General features: G+C 35.7%; 1 protein-coding gene across 7 annotated transcripts; it reads right to left on the bottom strand.

Moving 5' to 3' along the window:
* Positions 1 to 262: 262 nt before the first annotated feature.
* Positions 263 to 25,264, bottom strand: LOC119795138 (protein mono-ADP-ribosyltransferase PARP6). 7 transcript variants are annotated; one of them, XM_038302973.1, is made up of 23 exons: positions 24,993 to 25,264; positions 22,554 to 22,717; positions 22,054 to 22,131; positions 18,110 to 18,219; positions 17,894 to 17,954; positions 17,616 to 17,706; positions 17,371 to 17,437; positions 13,741 to 13,890; positions 10,468 to 10,618; positions 10,082 to 10,135; positions 9,387 to 9,482; positions 9,030 to 9,122; positions 8,736 to 8,861; positions 8,477 to 8,542; positions 8,275 to 8,342; positions 8,061 to 8,109; positions 7,827 to 7,939; positions 6,518 to 6,590; positions 4,736 to 4,805; positions 3,972 to 4,051; positions 3,736 to 3,799; positions 3,250 to 3,334; positions 263 to 2,085 (listed from the first exon to the last, which is right to left on the bottom strand). In XM_038302973.1, exons 2-23 carry the CDS (start codon positions 22,554 to 22,556, stop codon positions 1,983 to 1,985), a joined length of 1,851 nt encoding a protein of 616 aa, XP_038158901.1. In that variant the 5' UTR covers positions 22,557 to 22,717; positions 24,993 to 25,264; the 3' UTR covers positions 263 to 1,982. The 7 variants fall into 7 exon arrangements, with proteins under 7 accessions (XP_038158901.1, XP_038158902.1, XP_038158899.1 ...); XM_038302974.1 differs by having other exon boundaries at positions 18,110 to 18,204; XM_038302971.1 differs by having other exon boundaries at positions 8,477 to 8,539; positions 10,082 to 10,213; positions 24,993 to 25,263.

Here is a 25,264-nt window from a genome sequence, read left to right as displayed (position 1 = left end):
GAAAGTGAAGCCTATACAAACAGAACAAAAACACAAACAACTCATTTTACATAAGAATGAATACCTTAAAAAAAGATGATACCTGAAAGGTTACCACACCTACATGATCACAGATGAATTAAGTCACATGATAATCCCATTACTCCTACATGCAATTGAAACCAGAGGTTTACATACACTGTATAAAAATGACACATCTGTAATTTTCTTAGTTAGATGAAATCAAACCAAACAAAATGAAAAAGCTGGTACTGTTAAACCAAGACATTAAAAAAAAGACAAATTGGAGAGTTTTAAATGCACACTGGAAAAAAAATAAATAAATACTGAAGCAACATCACAAGATAAAAGTTTGAACACGAAAGGGGCTAAAAAATTGACAATGACCCAAACATTTAAGCAAACCATTTCATGTTAATAGGGCAAAAATGTGTCAGATTACTGTGAGACAATTCTGGGAGGAAAGCTAAAATGTTAAGCAAATCTCATTTAGTTTAAAAATTAAGTCTGTAAGGAAATGTGTTAATTCTGAGGTAAAAAAAAATATGAAATATTCTCCTATTTTTGTATAGGCATGTTGTTCATTAAAAAAAAAACAGTCTTTTGGTTTCAGACATGTTTTTTTAACAGTGTATGCAAATATGGGGTCTCAACTGTGCATGTTTGTGTCATTGTTATGGATCTGACAGCTCCAGTTTTATCCTAACTCATCAACCATCATAATTCTCTCTTATAATACTTTTTCTGTGAGTACTTATAGACCCTTAAACTCAAATAAATAAAAAATAAAGCTAGACAACAAATTTTATGCTCTAGACTATTATAATATAAAAAATTAGGCTAAAATAATCATTAAAAGTATTGTTGTATAATGTATTTCCCCTTAACACTTTTTGTGGTCCGCAGACAAATCTAGCGTTTTTTTTTTAACTATTTCTTACCCATAAAGGCCTCATGTGTAAATGGTTCTGATTATTAATTGACAGGAAAAAACAGGAAATTTAAACATTTTCATACAATATAACAAAGCAAAGAGTTTCCATCATTTTGATTCAATAAACACATCACCAAAACATGTTGATCCCTTTTGTTTTATGTTCAATAAGAATCAGATGATTCATATATTGGGGTGATATTAATATTTGTTGCTTATCTATCGAATTTAAAGCCATCATTGTTATCAGAGAACAAGCATATGTTATATTTTATGGGTTCAGTCCCTTTAAATAAATAAATAAAGCAAACAAATAAATAAATAAAGCAAAAAAAAAAAATCTGTCATCACAACAGGTGAGTCACAATAATATGGATGTTGTAATTGGCTTTTCCTGGCCAATTTCCTTTTTGTCTTGCTATTACATTAACAAGCAACTTGAATTTTCAGTCTGGAAGTAAGATTATACCATATAGAACCCTCCATAGTGATGCTAACCCCTCCATAAAATAACAGCCTCAGTTCATACCTTCAAACAAAAAGTTCTGAATAAATTGACAACATTTTTTGTCCCAAACACTCTAAAAAACAGAACATCTTTGTGTGAGGGATTCCCTCTTGTAATTGTAATATAAAAGGTTAATTGGAATGAATATTTGTTTGACTACATATTCACAAAGAGGAATAAAAACTGAAATAACGAGTCCAAAGAATCAGTGAAAGCAAACCCGCAGCCACAGCAGTCTAACCTCAGCAGTTCTACAAATTTGTCTGCATTAGTGTAGACCAATGCACAAAGGGGGGTAAACCAGGTGCAAACTAATTGAGGGTCTGGTGAACGGGAAATTCGTAACAATGCAGGGAAGATAGAAAACAGGAGAAAAAAGGAGAAAATCATGGGTAAAGCCATGACGTTAGTAATGTTTTCAGGAGCTTTTCATTCCTCAGAATCCGGTCTTAGGACAGCTCATCGAAGCATTAGCTTCAATTGCCTGTCGGTCTGCCTGCCCCCAGCTAAGACAGGGATAGATCTGCTGCTGAACCTCCATTAGCTTGAGTAGATCTGGGTCCCAATCACACGCATGATCTCCTTTTGCACCTTAGGCTCCTGAGTGTTGATGTTAGCGTCTCCTACTTGGCCATCCTCGTACCTGTAAACGTAGATGGAAAACCTCTCATGAACAATCCTTTGTAAAAGCAATTACACCTCAAAAAGGTTTTCTAAATATTGCATTTTACAACCAAGATGCATAGATATACTTCTTGACTTTGAGGGACAGACAAAAAAAGTAGAGTTTGTATCTAAAATTAAAGGTAAATTCTACTTTTGAAATTCTATCAGAGTAAAGATTTCTCAGTCCACTATGCAAATTCTACCAATTTTTTGTTTAATGTTTAAAAAGTCCTTCTGTGAAATTCAGTCTCAGTACAAATGAAACTGCTTTATGATGGCCTCAGATGACTGTATGAGATATGTGGTGAACAAACTTAATAGAGACAGGGCATAGCATACAGGTCAGGGGTAAGGTTTTAAAATACTGACACTGCATGTGACCTTGAACACACCCTCCAAAGTTACAGGAGCATCCGTGTGGTTATATTGCCTCTGTTTAACACAGACTGGAAAGCTGATCACTGTAGGGGAGGTTTGTCACAAAACTTTAGACCAAGTTTGATGAACACCTTCCCTGAGATCAACCCTTCTAAATATACATCCAGAACTACAATGGGACCATTTAGATTTGTGTTACTAAAAAAAAAAAAAAAGCTTTTTTCAAAGAAGCTGTCCATCATATCTGCCTTAGCTTGTCATATTTTGCAAAGAATAAATGACAGAAATCTATTGATGAACTAAGTAGGAAAGCAGTTGCAGCTGTTATTGACTACAAAGGTGGTTCTACAAGGTTTTGATTTTGTGGTTTTGCTAAAAAGCATGTTGGTCTATTCAGTACAATTCTCAGAAAATAACCAAACATGAACAAATGTATTTAATATAGGTATAAATTTAGTTTTGAATGTTCAACTATAATCCATAATATAATGAGTTTAATTGATGGCATGCAGAGAAATCCTATTAATAGAGTGGCTAAAAATCCCGACCCTGAGAACTTTGCTGCATTTCTTTTCCCTATCTCTTCTCCCTTTTCCTGTTAGGCCAGTTTTAAATAAAGGCCACTTGGGCCATAAAACTATTAATATTTTTTTGTACTGATGTTCTATTTGATGACTGACAATACCACATTGTTTCTTTATTACAGGGCAATGATGCCTCATTTGCACATTTTCAAGCAGAATAAACTGCTGGAATTACTCACACAAAAAAGAAGCGGGTACAGACATGGTCAGAGACCGGGCACACCCATATGTTGCCGTGTTTTTGCAGATCTTTAGATGTGATCACTAGGAAAGAGGAAAAAATATAGTTTGTGTTCAATAAAATTTTTACATTATTTACATTATTACAAATTAAAAGTGTTTCTTTCTCATTGTATTAGTTGTTTATTTTCCATTTAACCTTTATTAAAGCAAAAACCATTGTACTGTAAGACATCATTTGTAATTATAATAAAACTTTAATGCTTTTGAAAATAATTGATTGTTATCTAGTTTTTTTTAATTCTCAGTAAATTATTTTCCCTTTTGTTACAGCACCTGGCCTTTTAAGACTGTGCCATTTCAGAATATACACTGTATGGTTTAAACATGGAGAGTAGTTTTAAATCAATATCACATTTCTCACAAAAAAGATGTGCAAATATATAATAATTAAATAAAAACTTCACCATAAGTACATTTGTTACCTTCACAAAGTGCAATGCAGTTCAAGTTTCGACTTTGCAGAAACCTTGATTGTATTGGACGACTCTGTTGTGAAACACAAGTTATGAAATCCTTAAAGTCACTTAAAGTGTGTATCATATTAACAACAAATACAAATTTTTAAGGAAACCTGTTATGAGTTATATTTAATGATGTTAGAAAAGTGTTTTATTTACAGTTTTTAATTTCAATATAAAAAGGGGAACGTTCCCATCACCTGTGGGATGGTGTTCATACGGTTGTAACGCTGTACCAACTCATCTTTAGTGGGCATGCGATGTTGTCCTTTCCCCATTCCTACAAGAGACGCAGCAAAGCATTCAAAAAGTTTTCTGAAAAATCTTACTTCGACTTGTCGAACCAATGCCATTTTGTTATTGTTCAAGATGTTTATTGTGAATGTTTAAGTTAGAAACCTATATCTGAAAATATATTAATTATATGCAAAGTGACAAAAGAGCAACACTCTGTGTGGTGTTTTGCTTTGATGTGTGCTTACTGTATAATCATGCATTCAAAGCAATTGGAAATTGCTCTTTTTGCAGTGTTATAGCATGTTGCAACATTAAGTGCAAGTTCTAATAATTTGCACCACCTGAAAAAAGCAGCCTAAAACTCCTTAAAGACAGAATATTTGTCTGACATATAAACCCTAAAAACTAGCCTCAAGACCGCAGTTACAAGCTGTTAAAAATTACTGTGTACGTGAAAAAGAGCAGACCATCACACCATAATTGAAAGAGAACATAAACAATATACATAGGGGGAAAAATCCTGTTGCACAACCCCTCACAAAAAAATCCCATTTAAGACAACCACAACATAAGAGTATGGAATGGGCTCAGCATTCACAAATTAAAGAACATCACATGACAAAACACAGCTGCCAAAAAAATGGTATGCTCCAAGATGATAATCAGGCCACATCTGGAAGAAAGCGGTGGGAGTGGGGTCTCAGTGGCGGATATAAGGTGATCCTACCTGAGTATCCAAAAGATATGCTGGAGATGGGGCTCAGATAGATGCCCTTTCCATACGCTGCTCCATGCAGCTTGGGATTGAAAAGAGCATAAGGCAAAAATATGTATAAAAAATACAGCCCAATTTATTCCTAAACAGTTTTAGTGATATCAAAGGAAAGGTTTACGTATATCAGCTTTCACACCACAAAATCCAAAATGATGGAAAGTAGACAACAAAGAGGAGATAATGGGATGTTATTCATTCTTTTTTTCAGAGAAATTCAGCAAAGATGTACAATGTTCTTGTATTCAGGTAATGTTAGAAGAAAATTGTGATTTATTATTACCCCCTAAACTATCTAAACCCGTATCACACTGCAACCATAAAGTTTGTTTTGTTTTAATTCAATATAAATTACCAAAATGACACAAAACATGCCACAATTGTGAAGTGGGTAGAGAAGACCACAGTTAGCATTGAATCTATCTATTTATTACCTCCGCCAAGGAGGTCATGTTTTTAGTTGAGTTTGTATGTGTGGGCGGGGTGTGTTCTATATACAGGATAACTTAAAAATTTATAAATTGCTTTTAATGATACTTTTACATAAGGTGCACCTCAGTCCAAGAAACAATCCATTACATTTTGGTGATGATCCTCATATAAATCCAGATGCAGGAATTTTTTTGGATTCTTTAACATTATTTGGCAGAACAAATCTCCCCCCCCGAAACAAGAGAGTAGCAACAGTGACAACTAACAACTTAAGCATCGATCTAAAAAAAGTCCAGAAGTGTTATATTGGAAACAAAAACACAGGAAAGGTGAGCAAGACTGGGCTCGAAGTCTCAATCTGCTGATCAAACAAGGAAGCTGAGTGAATGAAGGTAAGAGCAGAGCAAACACCAGAGGCTGCAGAAACACCCTGAGCCTCATTTAGAAACTTATGAAAAGATTTTAAGGAAATTGTGACAAAAGGTGCATCTAGATGGTTTGGTAACAGGAGAAAAAAGAAGATGAGGATATGACATATTTAAAAGAATGAATTAGAAACAAGAACTTAAGGTTTGTGTGGTAAGAGGAGATGGAGAGACTCAGTTTTCCTTTGTTCTGTGAAACACAGTGACAGAGCGAGGGTGTGGATGCTTCGGCTAAAACAAAGAGGAGGGGAAAAGCAGCGAGCCCAGATCCAAAAAGAAGAGTTCAAAAACTCAGGGGAACAAAGGCAGCATAAATTAGACATATCAGCGTGACAAAGCAATCGTAGCCGACAAGAACGGTTCAGCGAGCCTTGAGATTTCTGATTTAATTGTGTTTAATCTATTTTCAGGATGTGCACGAATTTCCATGCAGTCATTACAGCATTCCACAAATGAGCCAATTCTGTTGCTGGATTACAATATTGATATTTATAGAGAAATCTTATTTAAGTTAATTGCTATAAACTAGGTTTTCTTACATTGTCATTAAATTTTATTTTAGTTTTGAGAAGATAATTATTATAGTGTTGCCTGTGAAGCCAACAGGGCATACAGGCAGTGTCCCAACATGTCAGTTGACACCACTTTCTAAATCCCTACATTCCCACATAGATTGGAAAATTGTGTCAGCTGAAAGCAGACAATATTGACCAGAAAAACCTTTTACTGTGCCTTGTTCTAAAAAAAAAAAAAGTGAGGTGCATCCATTTTTTGCAAAGATAGATCAGGCTGATTGAAAGCCTGCTCTGTAAAAAGGAGGTTTGTTGTTTGAAGGAGGAAGTATAATGAATCTGAGCTGTAGTTAGCCAGGGTAACGTACCTGCAGCTTGGTATAAGAAGCGTTGACCAGTCCATTTCTAAGGACAGAGTGCCAATTCTCTATATGGGATCCACTAGAGCAAAAAGACAAATTAGAAATAAAATATACAGCAAATTATGAGCATAAAGACAAACAGAAATGCAGTTTGTAGAAGTTTAGTGTAACTCAAAGAAAAGCTTAGTTTTATCAGCTAACTTTGTCCTTTTTGATTCTGTGTATGAAACTGAATGATACTGGATTGATTGTGTGTTAGAGCCAATGCAATTTATTTTTCTGTCTTCTAAATCTATTTTCCAAGCCTGCCTATTTTATAAACTGTGTTAAGAATGTGTTTCTCCACCAGGCAGTTTCGCAATAAAGAGCTGTAAAATGTTTTTGTTTGTTTGTTGGATCTTTGATTTAATCTAAGTCTTAAATATACTATGCAAAATAAGCAGGGCTGTTAAGCAGGATAATCTTCAGCTGTCATTTATTATTCATACATAAGATTTTAAAATATGTATGACTGCTAACTGGATCTTCCAGTAGAGATATTTAAACTGTCCTAATAAAACACAAGAGCCAAAATCATTTCACGGCTGCAGAAAGGGAGAAGTTTTTTCTTCCATGCACATTCATGATGAAATACTTTTGTCATTGCCACCTATGTTTGCCATGCCTTCTAATTTGTAGAAGCAAGACGGTGACTAGGCAATGATGTTTATGTTTTACATATTTCTTGTAAAGTTAAAAATAGAGCAATGACACCCAGATTAAATTAAAGATTCAGCATGTTTATTTGGAATCAAAAGCATTAACCCACAGAAAAAAGGAGGGTGTTAGCACTGTGTGTGCTTTAGTTTCACACTGCTAAAGCCCAGATGGGACGAGTGTATCTAAAATATTCAGCAGAGCCCCATCTGCTGCACTACAAATCTCTATTTCCCTCACACAAATATCACTGGCTCCATGTGCTGGCGGAGGAACGGGTCTCCGCAGTCCAAGAGAGAAGCCATTGCTTTGTCCTTTGGTTTGTAATGGTTTCATTAAAACAGCACAGAGGCATGTTAATTACAATCAGGTCGTAATGCTCTAATAAGAAATTATGGCAGCTTCTTCGAAATTATACTGTTATGTTTTCTAAAATGCATTACAGCCAAAGATCATGATTTCTCGGAGAAAAAGTTTGGTTTAAAACAAAAAAGCATATTTTTATATATATATATATTTTTTTTTTTTTTTTTTACAAGACATATGTTTTTAAAGCTTCATACAAAGGTGTAGAGATAATAGTAGGAAATTCCATCAGCTAATGGTCGGGGTAACTCACTGGAAGGCAAAGGTGCTACCATAGAGCTTCTTGGCAGTGCGAAAGCGAGCCTCCTTGGCTGGGGGGCTGCTGAGCAGCAGGAACTGGTGGGAGGTGTGCATGAATTTGAGTTGCTATAATGATGTAATCAGAGGCCAAAGAGAGTGAGAGAATGGTTAAAAAACATAGTGAAAGAGAATAACAAAACCTAATTTGTTTCTCAAGACAAAAGGGAATGTTTTTCTCAATGCATACCCTGCTGAGAGGCAGCTTGACAATATGAGACCTATTACTGGAAATGATCCTGCAAAGAAACAGAGAATCAACAGTAACTGTGTAGTGGTATTGTAATTTTTAATGTGTTCATTAATAGTGGTAGTGTAGTAGTAGAGATGTGGATGTATTTGGTAAAAGAATTAGAATAAAAATGTTTTTGGAGTAGATTTCATCTTTCTCATGTCCTACTCACCACTGCAACAGAGGATGGGCCAAAGGGTCCAGTTTGTCCATCTGTTTCTTGATCTCTAGATAAGAACCCTGAAAACAAAAGAGGCATCTGTTGTTTTTAGGTTGTCTGCCAAATAGCTAATAAGTACTGTGAAAAAAAAAATACAAATAGATGGACTCTTTCTTTTTGACATAGTTCTGTTCCTCCTGCCTACTTTTTGTACCTGGGTCATTTCCCGAATGGACATGACGCTGTCCAGTGCTTTCTGCAGTCTTTCATAATTTTTCTTCTGTGTCCAGGCGAAAGCAAACAAATCCAGTGAGACAGAAAGAACAGTATTTTTAGGAACATCATTAACAGAATTTAACATAACATAAAAACCTAGAGGTAATTAAAAGAAAAAAATAACTGTTGGACTAAATTAAATACAGAGTCATATGGAATAAAAATGTATGCACAAAGTTGCTTTTAGTTAAGCAAACCTTTGGGTTGAATGCAAGGGTCTTGGGGTCATTTGGATCAACAACTGATGGGTAGGGCTCAAAAATGATGCTCTTACGTGGGGACTCAAGTGCAGCTCGACACATAGCCACAAGTAAATCCACGACCTGGAAAGGTTTAGGGAAAGTTTTTACCAGTCGATTTAATGCTTATATGCATGAATAAAAATAAAATTATTATTATTTTTGTGATTGGGGGGAAAATACATTTTTTGCTTGTTTTTCGTTAGACGTTTTAAATTTTTTTTTATAGAAATAAAGAAAAATCCTTATAACCTCTGCTCCTGTGGCCACTTCTTCGGCAGCTCCAGACATCACACCCAGAGTGTAAAAGGAGAATACACACAGTTCCCTGGTACAAACAGCAGGCTGCATAGACAGTAAAAACAGGAATAAACAGTTAGCATTGAACACTTTTTTTTTACTAACTAAGGCTGAGAAATCCATTTAGGACAGTATGCATAGAGATACATACAGATCCTAAATGGAGCTGTATGCAGCTCTACTCCAGCATAGAGATGCACAGAAATGCATACCGTCCTTGTTAAATCATTTATTATATAGTTTAAAAATATTTTTAAAAGTATAGGAATACAAATTTTATATCAATATTGTGTGTTCTTTCTTTAATACCTTCAGCATTGACCCATTCTGAAAAACATGTTGTTCGTCACAGACCACGCAGTATTCATTTAGTGTGGGAATCCTCTGCTCTGAGTACTTCATTATCTGTTATGAGAAAAAGCACAGTGTATTTGCAAGTTATAGCTTTCACTCGCTGCTCTCGTGTTTACATGAACAAGTGCTGCAAAAACAGAAAGTCGATACAGAGAACCAACTTTAGTGGGTTAATCTGCAACAAGTCTTAAGAAAAAAATTTGGAATGAGTAATTTTTGGTCTTCTCTGGAAGATCAACACATCATTGGAGCATTTGTAATACTGGATAATGTTAAATTGTATAATTGCAAATAAAATCTGTGTGGCATTTAAAATTGAACATAAATGTATATACCAAAGATTATTAGGTAAAACAATCAAGAGACTTATTGTAACTCTGAGGAACCTCAGAAATCCACAGCATGTGGAAGAATTTTTCATATTGAAAAAGCATACTGTGAGTCATAATACATCTTTGCCTGAGAGAGAAACTGGTTGGAGTTGGTTGGAGGAGAGAATCAAAGACAGTAAAATTCAGGCAGGAAATTTCCTAGAGGCTTTGAAAGATTTAAAACTGGAGTTACTGACTTTCCAAGATTCAAAGACTATAATACCCACTAATAAAACAGGTGTTTTTTTAGTAGTGGAACTATATTTGCTCAAATCTAACCTGCACTAAGAAGCCATACTCCAGCGTAGGGATGTTCTTGCAGTGGCCGCCCGCCTGGGATGAAAAAAACAATTCAATCAGCTGCCTCGTGGTAATCTGCGCTGGGGCCCTGGCCGCCGGGACAGCTACAGTCTGATGGGTCAAGTGAAGACAAAGCATTATGGGAAAGAGCACACCAGCAATGTTTTGGTGAGGGTAGGGAGAAGGCTCGGGTGAAACAATGCAGTAGACAGGTGGACGGGGATAAGGGTGGGAGTGGATCACAGTGCATTGAAACAGAAAAGAATAAATGCAGCAATAAACCTACGCAGTAAAACTTCAATGAGCTTCAAAGAACATTTCAAAATTCCCATTCCAGGTAGTGAAAGATAGAAAATGACTCTAACCTGGCTGTTTGGTGGATAGCTAAAGAGCTCCCCTTTAGGGTTCTTCATTGTACAGGAGATAGAGCGGTTCATCAGGCGGGTCACTCTCAGCTCAGGCACACTCAGCTTCCCTTTCAGAACCGTGTCTTGTATCAGAGGAAAACTTGGGGATCTATAAAGATCAACAGCATCCTTTAGATTAAACCTTTCTTGTAAGACATTTATTTCCAGGGTAACTGTAGCACATATAAGAGTAGATATTAATAAAAAAGAATATTAAAAGGTGCTATATTTTATCAGAACTTAGACATACATTATATACACACACTATACATTCTTTATCAAGTATAAGCTGGGAAGGTTTGCTGGTCGGTCAAGAAAATTGATACTACTTTGATTAAACCAGGAAACGATATGTTTGGCTGTGTGAACAGGCACCAAGTCCTGTGATACCAGCATGTACATAAAGCCTCTCAGCAGAGGAAACCATTAGTGCTCTCAAAAGTTGGGTACATGACAATGCTATTCCTGAATAAAAGTTTATACCATCTGAAAAGGATTTTGTGCCAGTAATGCCTCCAGAAATGGTTGTCAATAGTAGCTTATGGGGTAAAGCATCAAAACCAAAAGACAAAATTGCTGATTTTAGGTGTTTCAATTAGGTGCCAAAGTGGAACTTGCATGGAAAAATCTTGACTTTGTCAATATTTCTTTAAGCGACATGGTCTTTAAGTTTCTGTTACCAACTACCTAAGTAACAAAACAAGTTGGATTATTATCTGTTTTATTAGTTAAAAAATTTTCCAAAGCTATCACAAATTTGGCATTTGCTTAAGTTTTTTACTAAATGAGGAACTCAAATTTTTTTCAACAAAGCATTCAAATAAAATAAAACAAAATGAAGCATATTAATTAGAAAACATTCATAAATCTAATAAGTCATGGAAGCTTGTTCTTTTACCTTTTTTGAAGTCAACACTAAAATCTATACTGTAGATGTGTCCAGCCATAGCCCGGGTGATTACTTGTTTTTTTGGCCAGTCCTGAACCACATATATTAGGAATATCTTACCTGGACTACAGAAGAAAGGGCTAGACTTCTGCTGAGTCGTTCGTTCAAAGCAATGGAAGGATTTGGTGACAAGCCCACTGGCTTCTCTAATCTGAAAGTGTTATACCGTACGCCATGGTTTGAGGTTCTTGAAACATTGATCAGCAGATAGATTTTTTTACTTACTTCTCTTTACTGTTTTTCAGCAGTTTGACATTTGACTAATTTTCCATAGAATTAGACGATACCTGGACTCTACAGAGATTGTACAGTCAGTCTAAGTCCAACTTGATAGCACATCAGTAGTTACCATTGCTAGAAGGCTTTCTGTATCTCCTAGTACGAACATAGAGGAAATACTAAGAGACACACAGTTACACTAGGAGTGCTGGGTAGAACTGTGGGAGGTCCTTAACTCATAAGCAGGGCTGCCATCTGCTCATCTGAGCAAGGAAGAACAGGGTGAGAACTGTGAGGACCCATAAAAACTGACTTCAAGCTGGCAACTGGTGTGAATATCTCAATGAAACCATTTGAAACAGAATTCATGAGGGTGGCCAGAGGGCTTTATATCCTCTTGCAGGCTGTGTTCTTACTGCTTGGCACAGAGAATAGGCAGGTTCTGCAATGGGTCCTGTTCCCTTCACATATGTGAGAAGGTTTACTCAAGTGCTGGATTGATGTGACTTTAAAGGATGTGGAGAAACTGCAGTGAATGTCATGTCGTATGGAACATTGTAGTGCATGATCGGTTTAGAGGAGTGTTGGTCTGGAGATGTATATCAATGGAGGAAGGCACACATTTGTTCAGAATAAACATTGACACTCTTGGTGTCATTAAGGTGAAATCTTTAGTCATGAAATCCTGTCATTAAGATGAAATCGTCCATTTTACTGCTATGAGCTACTCATTCACTGTTGAAAAGCTGTATGCATTGAAATTTCATTTTGTATATGCTCTGTGTATACAACATGACAATAAAGTTTGTCTAAGTCAGAATCTAGACCTATTGCTGGACCCATTCTTGCATATCTTGAAGAATGGAGGTATTTTCACCCTTCACTGGTCTATCAAGCTCATCTTACCTGGGAATCAAATAGTATATCTTTGATACATCATGTTTAAATCTGTTCCAACACCACCGGATTGCACTCAAGATTTTCCAGGAGCTCATGGATGCCCTTGTCAGGATCTGTGTTGAGTTCCTCATTAAACCATCCACTATCTCAGATTTAGAGGGAACATGCCCCTACCTCAGATGGACTACTATTACTTTGAGTTACCTAAATGCTTTTGCTTCTAATTAGATTCACATGCCAAATCAGTGTTTCAGTTTTATTTCTTTGTGAACACAAATTAACCTGCTCTGGGTGGATTACATATTAGCAAGGATATCAAGCAGGATCCATTTTCCAATTGAAATTATTTTAGGGGTTATTTTTTCTAAGTGTTTAGGAACTTTTTAGGGCGTATACATTGCCTTGTGCAGACCAAATCGATAAAATGCACAAATGTAACTTTTTGAATTGATTTACTGGATTACATTCACTTGTTAAATACACCATATTTCACAGAGAAGTACCAGCTTAAGGTGTTAATTTTAAGGATTTTAGTTCATGGAGTTAAAAAACAACTATATCAGCTATATTTCCTCTACCTGAAGGATTTTCTGCTTGCATTGTGCTTCTGTCTTTCAGTCTACACAAAAAGTGGACACAGGACTGACAACAGAATGGTACTGTTAGGCGACAACAGCCGGTGTTCACTTCTGCTATTAGACACAGTACATTATCCATACAGCCCCTTGACATTCGACTGCTGTCAACGACTGTCATTATGATGTCAGAACAGGCTAGTTAGTGAAGCTGGCCACCACCAAGTGTCCAGTCTTCATTCCCTGTGCATCCATACCTGTCAAAACAAAATTAGACCTAGAGAGAGGTTGAAGAGTGTTTCCTTCCTATGGGAACTTTTGACTGGTTTCAAATTCAAGTCAGGGCTCAATACACTGCTTTGGCTTTTTCTTTCTTCTGTTGTCTTTCTTGTTGCATTTAACTTTTTTCAGACAAGTTTTGGAAAATTATTATAACATCACCATCCATTGTTGGAAATAACATTGCTTGTGGAAGATCTTATGCGGTTGTTGCTTATGGGTGGCTGAAATTGAAAAGTTTTGGAGCCAATTTAATTGTTCATTGCTCTATCTGGCATTAGCTCTTTAGACACAGGAAATTACACCTACTTGGGAATTGGAGAGAAAATGCTGAGCCCAGCACGGAACTTCTTGATGGTCCCTCCAGCTTTGAACCAGCTATGCCTCTTTTCCTGCTGGGCCTTGAGGAACTCATTGCTGAGGTGCTTCCACTGCTGTGAGGTGAATGTGCTCAGGATCCTGTCACAGTAGGAAACAGTGTGAGTCCTTCTGGTCAGTGCTGAATTATAATTCTGATTTACTATACACTACAAAGGAGAATCATACCCAAGAAAATCATTCTTGACTATCTATTTGGCTTTGAAAGTATTCATACTCATTTATCTTTTTTATACTCATTTCACACTCATTTATTTTTTTTTCTCTTCATTTTGTAACATTACAACCTTAAACTGACATGCATTCCATTAGGAATTTCAGTTGTATGTCAACAGAATGTAACATATAATATAAAGCAGCTCTATAAATCTGACAGAGATATGTTATAGAGCATTAGTGAACAAAAAAGCATATTAAAAACAAATAAACACACCAAACAGGTCAGGTATAAAGGTGTGTGGAAGTTTAAAGCAGGATATGGTCAATTCTTAGCTTTGAGCATCTTAGATAATGTCTAATCTATAACTGAGGGATATGTTCCATCTGCAAATCTACTGAGACACAGCTATCCTTCTATACTTAGTTACTTTGAAAAGTCTACTTTTCAGACACAGTCACAGGAACAGTCTGGTGCATAGTCCTTCTACAGGGACTGCAGAGATCCACTGCTCTACTGGAAATATATGAAAAATTACCAGGTGAAAGTTATTGAAAGAAATAAATAAGAAGTTTTGTTTTCAGGACTGTTTAGAAAATGGCATTTGAAAGAAAGTGCTCTGGCGAATGAGACAAAATTACAACTTTTTGGCCTACATGCAAAATTGCAGGTCGATACATGGTATCGACCTGGAAACCCTGTCGTTGTGGTGAAACATGGTTGCATTAGCAACATGCAATCAGAAAGCTTTTCTTTAGTACAGACATGTAAGCCATTGAAGGATGGAGAGGGACAAGTGTGGAAATCCTGAAAGAATAGCAACAGTAAAACAACCATAAAAGTACAGTTGAGATTATGATAGAATAGTCAGATAATAATATAATAATTTATTTGAATGGTCTCATGAATATGTAGTATGACCTGCTGTTCACAGACATTTTTCACCCAGAGCAATCTCCTGCATGGCATGGGCTATAGCACAGCTAACACTAATATGGTCAATGCCCAGATAGGCTATAAAGGTGTTTGGCTGAGGCACCAACTGCTAGAGAGCAGAACTTGAGCAGCTGGTGCCATGACCTAAAAAGAAGAAATAATCTCAATTAAATCTAATTACATTTCCTATGATATAATGGAGCACTTTGCTCATGTTCTTTGTTGAACATAATAAATTGGTAACAAAAACCACCCCCTGTGACTCTTCTGTTTCTGACCATTTGATGGACCTTCCATGTATATCAATCAGTTATGCAGAAAACTGAAGCTTCCAATCGATGTGCCACAGTCAGCTGATGCAGGGTAAGTAGATAAAGAGATGTTTAATTGAGATTACTTTTATGGCTCTTTCTTAAGAGTATCTTAATTCTATTTTTGAAAGTGTCTTTAAGTGAATGCTAGCCTTGAGAAAATAACCTTTCAGTTTAACAAGTTTTTATTTTTTAAATTAGTGTTTGTTCTTTGTTTTTCAGTTGAAAAAACTGGAAATATAAATTAAATCAGATTTATTGGAGTGAAATAGCTTTTAGACTGTGTTTTCTTCTTCAATAGCCTAAGGACAAGTCATTCCAGGCTACAAAAAATGATTGAAATATTTTTTTTTTCCCATAGCAAGCTTATTTATATTTGCATCCTATTAATGTCCAGACCAAAAAAACATTAGTAATTATACCTTTAATCCATCATAACTTGTTAATAGTCATCAGATTGTGAGTCTCTGCTGAGTTTTTATTTATTTCACATGTAAATATTTGCCACTTCTGGAAATATAAGCACTATATACCTGCTTAAATGGTTTTAAAAAATCTGTTTAAAGCTTTTCATCTTAATTTATAAACAAGGAGCATTATCTTTTGACCTCATTTAAATATTCCAATGAACATAGTGTGGCAGATTAAATAATTGTATCACTGTTTTATATCCGGCAGAGAACAAAGCTGCTCTAAATGTCTGCTAAAACCACCTAATTTCCTATCTGGGTTACTTATTGCTAATGCATAGAATTTCCATTTTAACGCCCAAGGCAATACTAAATACAGTCATGCTACCCTGATACAGTTTTGCCACCATGGGTGTGGAAAACAAACAATTTGGTGATATATTGTGATTTTCAGCTGATATAGTATTGATCTTTCAGTTCCTAATATAAATTTTAGAAAAATAAAACATTTTTATGTGGACCATGTAGTTGAGGGAGTCACAGTGGAAACCCCAAACAACATGGATACCAAAATAACTGAAGGATCAATATCTCCTGATACTCCCATATTTACAGAACTTGCTTTTTTATCTATGCACTTAATTTTGATAGTTGGGAAAAATATTTGCAATATATAGTGATATTGCAATATCATTATAATATCATATTGTGACCCAAGAATCGTGACATGCATCGTATCTCAACACCCATGCCAATACTCACCCCTTTTTGCCACATGTCAGACTTTTTAAATTAATAGATTTAAGAGGGCCAGAAACATAAGGTAAAAAAGCTATTTTAAACATTCATGTTGTCATGGTAAATGCTTTTAAATGACAAATACAATTTGCATTTTTCACACAGATTGCAACTAACAATAGCCATCAAGGTTTTCTTTAGGATATACTAAATCTGGAATAGATGATCCACACAATTCAACCATGACAGCTAAAAATAATTATCTTGCCTAGAGCTGCAAAATGGCTATAGCTTTGAATTCAAGAGAGCTTGAACTAAAAATAAATAAGAATGTGCAAAATGTGTGTCTAGAGCTGCAAGTCTGTTTGACAATCCCTAAATATACTTACTGAGGTAATAACTGGTTAGGGAATACAATTTCATGCTAGCCTTTTTCAATTTTTCTGTGTAAAAATACATTTTCTTTTTTTCACTTCACAAATAGGCTGTAATTTTTTTGGTCGCTCAGATAAATCCATTGTAGTTTGTGGTTGTAATATGACAAAATGTGCATAAGAGGTATGAATACTTTGAAAGGTTTTCTGCTAAAATGAATAAATTATAAAATAGAGTAGAATAGATTAGATTAGAATAGAATAGAATAGAATAAAATAGAATAGAATAGAATAGAAAATCCCTTTATTGTCACACAATGGGGAAATTCTGGTGTTTATCGTGGCAAAAAGATTACAGAAAAAATGTATAAGAATAACATACTAGTGAAGATAAAATAAAATGCTGTACTGTAAAGTGTTTTAACAATATAAAACCGTGCACCTGGAAGAATAAATAACCAATATACAGGACATTTCTACAGTAATGGATATTTGAAAATAGCAGCAACATCAGAGATGTGCAAAATGACAGCAGCATGTTATTTAACTAAGGGAGAAACTTTGCAAATTAGCATTATTTTAAAACTTATTGAGGTTGCTGGGAACAGTGGCGGTTATAGAGTCTTATCACTTACTTTTTAAGTTGCAGGCCAAGGCTGAAGCCTTCTTTATTTGAAGGCTGAAACACTTCTACTGACGGCTCTGAATAATTAAAAATGACTAACATCATTAAGAGGTCCACAGAAAGACATTCAAGCTCTTTTTTTTAATCTCCTACATGTATGACACATATTGTTCTCACTTCCTACACTCAGTAAGGAGCATGATGACCTAATGTATCTGCTAGAAAACCAACATTCACACTGGCATCTTTACTCACCTGGTCCATCAAGGTACTGAGAAAGAGAAAAACGCAGTCTCAAAATAATGGGCTCTGTTCTGATAACTTTCCAGGCTGTTGCAACCTCCTCCTGAATCAGACACACACACAAATACACACAGTTAGCAGCCTATTTAGGGCCATTTCTCATTGCATAAATATCTTATGAGCACCAGATGCATTATAAATGATATGTTACTTCACAAAATGTCAACGATATAACAGTAATGGGAAAAGTCAGAGGAGGTGTTTGCAGTTACAGGAGATTGCTGACTCACATCTAAGAAGCTGATGTTAATATGAAGATCGATGTCCACGTCATCAATAGTTCCATACTCCCTGTGCAGAGAGAGATGCAGCAACAGATACAGTTTATCTGTCATAACTAATGTCAAACCTTCCACCATTTCTTCTGAATAGTGGGAGATGAATTTCTGCAATCTTATTAAGCTTATAAGATAAGAGGCAAATGATTCTGCATATCTGTGCTGTACCTGACTGAGATTGCACTGTCAGTGTAGATGTCTTTCACAGCCTCAATATCTGCATCTAGTTGAGGATGGCGGTACAGATCAGCAGCACAGCTCCCCTGCAACAAGCAGCACTGGTCACAGTTATAGCAGTGAATGAATGCTCAGTGGTTACAGACTTTTTTCACACACACACACAGATATCAAACACTATACAAGCACATATCTTTCATTTCAAGAAAATATTCCCACAACTACATCTCTTTCATATTTTGTCGAACTACAACCTGAAATCAAATATATATTATTTGTGATAGACCAACTCAAAGTGCATGCTTGTGAAATTGCAAAATTTCTTGCAACTAAAATCAGAAAACTATTGCGCGAATATGTATTCAGAGCCTTTTAAACTAAAAACCCTAAAAAAATCAGTGCAACTATATATGTAATTTAATTTTAACATGTATGCAGCTGTTTTGTAAAGGCCTCTGAGGATGGTCAGAGAACAGTCTGCATCCTGAAAACCAGCTATAAGTAAGTTAAGAATCATTATCTAAAATCCTCGATATCTTGCAGAGTACAGATTAATCTATCACTTGAAAATAAAAAGAGCAGGGCATAGCTGCAACTCTACCCCAACATGGATGTCTACCTGATAAGACAAGCTATGCAAAGGGAGAAGTATAATCGGAAAAAGAAACAAAAGATCATGTGGAAATCTGGAGGAACTGCAGAGAGCCACATATCAGGTAAGACAATCCGTTGTGATTGCAGCAAGTCATTATAAAGTAAATAAATCAAGCATTTAGAAGAGTGACAAGAAGAAAGCTAAATATTATACTGTTTGCAGTTTTTTCCTCAAGCCACATAGGGGACAAAGCAAACATTTTTGGTCAAATGAGACTAAAACTGCCTCAACTCAAAACACCAACCAACACAAAATCCAAAACAACAAAATCCACCAACACTGAATAACACCTTATGGGCAGAATTATATGCTGTGGGCATGTTTTCTTCAAAAGTTACACAAATCTAGTCAAGGTAATAAAAATGTATATCCTAATGCATTTAACTTTGTGTTTGTATAATTCTACTTTTTTGTTTTGTGCTTTTCATCCTCTTCTTTCTTAGTGTTGGGTACTTCTTTGTTCTCATTGTTATTGAATGCTTGTGTTCTGATTATTAAGTGCTGATTGGCCCCTCAGTTGTTTTTTCTTGAAACATTTGCAGAGAAATTTGCAGCTATGACTGCACAACAAGATGGCTGCATTAATATGAACTCTTGTGGCTGAAAGCAAATGCACTGCATACATCTGTTTATTTGTATCAAACCAGACATCACTGTCCATTCAAATAACAAAAGTATGTTACTTTGAGTTGCTCTATCATTAAAGATCCCAGTAATACATATTGAAACCCATTGATGTACACAATTATAAGGTGACAAACTTGTAAAAGTTTCAAGACCTACTATTAGATTTACAATACAATATAGATTCAAACACAAGATCCAGATTGTTTATTTAGCATAAAACTGAATATTATGAGAATTATACAACTAAACGCAACAGTTGCCATTACTTCAAATGCATTTCTTAATTTGTGTTACTGAACAGGACAAAAAAGAAAATAAACTACTCCCTGCATTGCTTTTAAAGTGTGTAGTCAGGAAATTTTGGTTTCCACTGGAATATTAGGTTATTGATTTTTTAATAAATGTTTTTTTGGATAATGATCAAAAGTCTTTTAAGCTTGTTTCTGGTGTCATAAAGTCAAACTCTCGCTGTCATAGCTCAGGGTGTGCAGTACAGTATCATCCTTATCTAAGCTGCACTGCTTTCATGTACTTAGACTTTGCTGAAAGGAGCTTTACTGGATTAAACTTTCAACCAAAAGACTTGAAAGATAACAGTAAAATAGAAAACTCTCAGATAAGGATCTCATATCAAAGTAGAGAAAAAAACTTAACAAGATAAAGATGATGTAACTATGATGACACTGGAAATGTATTCAGTAATGTCTGCACTACAAAATATGATGTGAAGAAGAAAGGTGATCTTTAGTGGGAGGTCACTTAAAATTGAAATTTAGTATTTGTTGATATCCAGATTAAACGCCTTATATTTTTTTTCCATCAGAAGAATTTAAAAGTATTTGCCTGTTTCAGAGTGATGTTAAGATGGATGTGTTAGATAAATACACAATTGGATGTTTCCATTAGCCTCAAGCTGTAATCATTAAAAACGTTAGCATGACTGACATATGACTCTTTGTAATGAATGAAGGAAGCTTCACCTTTGAAGAGAAGTGCTGAAATAAATCTACCTCTGAGTGTATGCATGCTCTGTGTGAGGGATTGCTGTCAAAGAGTCAAAGAGTCGATGGAGCTGGGTTTCTTTAGACAGAAAACTTTGAATCTGACGGAATGGTCAGGTTGAATTGTCACTGTAAAGTGCCTTGAGATGTGTTGGAAATTGGTGCTATATAAATAGACTGAATTGAGTTGATATTTTAATGAACAGAACTGCAACAGTAATTAAATGGACTGACATTTCTAAGCAAAGCTAGATCTATGACCTGGAAAAACAGAACTAAACCATTTCTGGTTTTGTTTAAAGTATAAATCAGATTTTTATTCTAATCTTTTCCTGTAGTCTAGGAGTCAAGCCTTTATTTTGGATAATAACTGCTTTTTATTGTATTTTTCTGCAATTATTTAAAGAATTTTTTCTACTCTTAAAAATATAATTCAGCCATTAAAAAAGTTATGAACCAGCATAGTACCTGCACATATTAAACTAGCAAGGAACTCAATACATTTAGGGTCTTTACGCAGTTTGTTACTTGCACCTGTTAATCAAAGAGCATTCTGAACTACATAAATGTACTTTTTATTAGTAAAAGGAAGAGCAGCAATAACCAAATCCTCCTTATTGTCTAAATGGCAGTGAGAACACTGTTGGGGTTGATGCAGAAACATTCAAAGGCCTGATTTATAACAATCAAGGTAAATTAAATGCAATATTTTTCCTTTATCGTTTATTTATAGTTATTTGATCTTCTGTTCAACTCATTCTGAATCTGTTTCAGCACACAAGGCATGCAGCATGAGCCAGTTATGGGTATCATGTAAACAAAGAATCTATAAAATATTTTAAACTGTTAACTTTCTTCTTAAAGTCAACTGGTGAGATACCAAAGATTTATCTGGTTATATGGGGCATAAAGTAAGGTAGCACCACAATGATCCTTCCTCTGTGGACTGCTGGGTCGCTGATTATAAGAGTGCCTCCCTACAATACATATGAATCCTATTCTTAGTTTGTATTTTGTAGCATTTTTATATTTTTGTAATATTCCACAGCCATTGAGTAGAAACTGAAGTAAAGTATGAATGATAGGTAGATCTGTATGTCTAATAAATAAAGCAAAGCAAAAAAAAAAAAAAAAAGCTAAGATAAGATGTGATTTCATTTTTTATTATAATGACCTCTGCAAAAAATGCTTTAAAGGTCCTATAACTTTTACATGAACAACAAGTCGTGCAAAACGGGGCTTAGGGGTTGCCAGATCGTATCAGCTCGGTGATCAAGCTGAGAAATTGCTTCTTCTTGCTGTTATATTTCTCAAATTTAAGCAGACTATAAAAGAAGCAAAATAAGGATGAATATAAGTAACGTCTTTGGGAGTAGATTCCAAATTAAAGAAGCAAAGGAGCTCATAAAACAATGTCCTCCTTGACAGGTAAGTTAAATTCTAATGCTAACTATTAGTTTCAGCAACACCTGGCAACTGCCTGGAAAAAAGTACAATTGAATACAGGAATGAGAGCAGACAAATGCTAGTGCACCATCTACTGGCAGGGAGGAGTGACACTTTCTGCTATCTCCTTTAAAGATAAACCAGTGGCAAGGACATAAAAAAATAAAAAATAAAACATCCTAAGAAGATACTTTAACCTTCTCTACCTGGATTCCATATAGGAACTGTTCAGATTCGTTCTCCCCATCTGACTCCTCGTCTGTCCAACACTGGCCTTTGATGTCCTGTGGGCCCACGCATTGTGAAAACACCATTAGAGAGAAAAGAAAATACAGCCTCTATGTAACATCCTTTGATCTCCCTATTTAGCCTTCTTTTCGGGCTTCAAAACACAGCTTTTATAAAGCATCTAAGAAAGAAAAAACAGAACATCCAATGACATCTACCCTTATAAGAATACCTAGCTGAGAATGACAAATATGAAAAGATAAGAGTCAAATATGACAGTTTCAGCTAAAAACAGCAATATTTTCATCTTGAAATAAATCTAAAATAATCTTAATGTCAAAAAATGTCAGATATTCTGTTGCAACATCATAGCTTTTTTTAGTTAAGTTATCTTAATGTTGGATAAAGTGAGGACTGTGTGACATGGTTTTATTAGACTCATTGTTTACACACACCAATAGGATCCCAGCTGACTTACCATTGGATCGGCAGTTCATAGGGCTCTCTCAGACAGGTTTGGGATACTGATTGCTGCCGACCATTGCAGCCTATCTCCTGATGAAAGAAGTAGGAATGGAAAAGAAAAAGCAGGGCTTTGTCTGACCGCCTGTCCTTTCTCTCACTTCTCTGAATGACACAACCCTGGAAAAATTAGACAGCAAAAACAGATAATCAATTGAGAAAGAAAACATGCAACAGAGTCTACTGCAAGTGATGCCATGCACAGTCAATGATGCCCTCCTCCTCTTTTTGTTTAAATCGCCTGCACTTCACCTTGCCATGTATCCTAGCAACAGCCATCTCTGCCTTCTTTCAGAGTAGCATTAATCACCGTTGAGAGAAAGTGTGTGGGAGATATGTGCTGTACGTTCAGTACCCTGGATGTTTCCACTTCTTTGTTTAGATCATTTCCAGGATTCTAGTCTATTAATACCAAAAAACAATAGGTTTGCTTATATTTTTATAAGCATGTACACTAATATCACGACAAGAATGATAAATAAAAACGACTCTGACATTCAAATAACTAATTGTTTCTAGAGCTTGTTGGTATAGTATAATATTGATCAAATATTTATATTTTTACTCGGTTTTTAGTAGGCCTATACAAGGACAAAAATTGCATATATTACATTTAAGACAAGTTAAATGCTAAAAAAAAAAAAAAACACTGTATGGGAATGGACATTTTTTATGCATTGTTTAGAAATAAAGTTTTAACCTATGTTCTGTCTTAATAACTCAAATATGTTCTTAATTTTAATGACTATCTTCCCGAAACCAATCATAATTTAACTGCTGTATTTAAAAAATGTTTACATTTTTTCTCCAGAAAAGCAATTGCTTTTAGGGACCTCTGACTACATGTAGCGATTTTTGACACTTTTATTATCATTGCCTTAATGCGACAACATTCAAGCTCAAGTTGCCATATTCTATTAAAATGGGAGAATAATCATTTATTCATGCAACAGATATAAATGATTGTTGACTTTAATGCTGGAAACTGCATCATCCAGGAGATGTTAGTGGGGCAGTAACTGGGAACCCTGACATTTAGGGCTTTCTTGTGTACTTGTACTTTTAATTGATGGATATTTCCCCAAAGCTATTTTATGACGGCATGAAAAAAGAAAACAATAACAACTCTAAGCCCATAATGGATGGTAGGATTTCTGTGTTAACACCAAACTATTCTAACTATTTGATGGGATCACATTTCCATCGATGATCAAACCCTCAAGCCTGGGCAAAATCCTAGCAACTTACTGTCAATTCATTAACCTACATGCTGATATTTTGTCTCTATTTCCTCTTCCATTAGGTAGCCTAAAACGAACTGTAGAATCAAACATTTTCTCTGTGTCATGAAGCATTATCATGAAATCTGAAGATAAGTCGTTAAAATGCTTATTCTTATACATTATTTAATCTAAATTGTATTTTCTGAAAACTCTGTATCACTCAGCTATCCTTTTTATTTTAGGTCTGATCCATGACTTATGACCACTGATCAAACCAAAATGACTCTGATTAGCTCCATGCTGGTGGATAGTATCCCCTAAAGTCATACAACCACATTTATTTAAATTGGACTATGAATAGCATATGGAAAATACCTTCAAGTGTTTATTATAAAAGCAGGTAGAACATGCTTTACTGCCAGGTCCAAGTATGCAAAGGAGGCTATAAATGCTTCTGTGGGACTTGAAGGTGATGTACCTAACCACCAGTTTACTCTAATTTGTATTCATAAAAGATGCTTCTGTGGACAGGGTACCCAAACTGAGTCCATCTAAGAGCCCACATCTTCCTAAATCTGTTCCTGAGCATCAAAATGAAGATGTTTTCTTGTTATATGGAAGGCATAATAAGATTGCAGAATAAACTGTCTACAGTATAGGAACAAAAAGTGTGTGAAGAAAGACTGAACAAAAACACAGACTGGCACTGCAGATCAGGATACTAACATAAGGGAAAAGCAGTGATGTCATGTTGTATTTAGGTCAGTAACAATAACAAAAGGGAGTATTTTTCCAATTTTCTTACATTCTACTGATCACCAAAAAAAGAGCTAAAATAATCTTGTTTTGGTAGAGTGCGCTCATCTGATCCTTTCTTTCCATGCAGTCTAACCCTGCCAGGCTCCATTCTCAGCTCCCATGTCCCGAAGCTTGCTCCTCGCATTTACATCTCACTCCCACTCACCCCCACACTCCCTGCCATTTCCTTGGCCTCTGTCGTCTCACATACCAATAGTGACAAAATGAGCCCACCCACCCTATGACAGTGCGCACCTACATAAACAAACATACACATGCATACATTCACTGCCATCTTTCTTTTTAGAAAAAGGTTTAACCCAAACATAGATGCGCTCAGTCGGCTTTACCCCTTTTCATCCATCAACACTTACCTCCACAGAGGATGTAGAAAGGGATGCTGCCCTTGCTTCAGCTGCTCCTTCCCTCTTAAAGGGCACACCTGCTCCTCTCTCTCTCTCTCCTTCTATTCCTCTGTCAGAAGCTGGCTTTTCCACTAAAATGACAGATAAAAAAAAAAAAACATTAAAATATACCGCAGCGGAAATATAACGATCGCTGCTGTCTGTTTACAGATGCGTGTTGTGCGCGCCTGCAAGCGCGCCAGCTGGTGCGCGCGTGTGAGTCTGAGTGTTTATCTAGCGCA

This window comes from Cyprinodon tularosa, unplaced genomic scaffold, assembly GCF_016077235.1.
Source record: "Cyprinodon tularosa strain WSP-4 unplaced genomic scaffold, ASM1607723v1 ctg50, whole genome shotgun sequence".
In the NCBI taxonomy this organism is placed as follows: Eukaryota; Metazoa; Chordata; class Actinopteri; order Cyprinodontiformes; family Cyprinodontidae; genus Cyprinodon; species Cyprinodon tularosa.
The sequence above is the reverse complement of the archived record's forward strand: the minus strand, read 5'-3'. Positions and strand labels throughout refer to the sequence as shown.

Bases quoted from the DNA above. Each gene is read 5' to 3' on its own strand.
- LOC119795138 (XM_038302968.1), bottom strand. From the start codon at position 22,161: ATGGTGTTTTCACAATGCGTGGGCCCACAGGACATCAAAGGCCAGTGT. The intron at 17,955-18,109 runs GTACAGCACAGA...CTCTCTGCACAG, and splicing joins GACAGTGCAATCTCAGTCAG to GGAGTATGGAACTATTGATG. The intron at 3,800-3,971 runs GTGATGGGAACG...GTTTCACAACAG, and splicing joins GTATGAACACCATCCCACAG to AGTCGTCCAATACAATCAAG.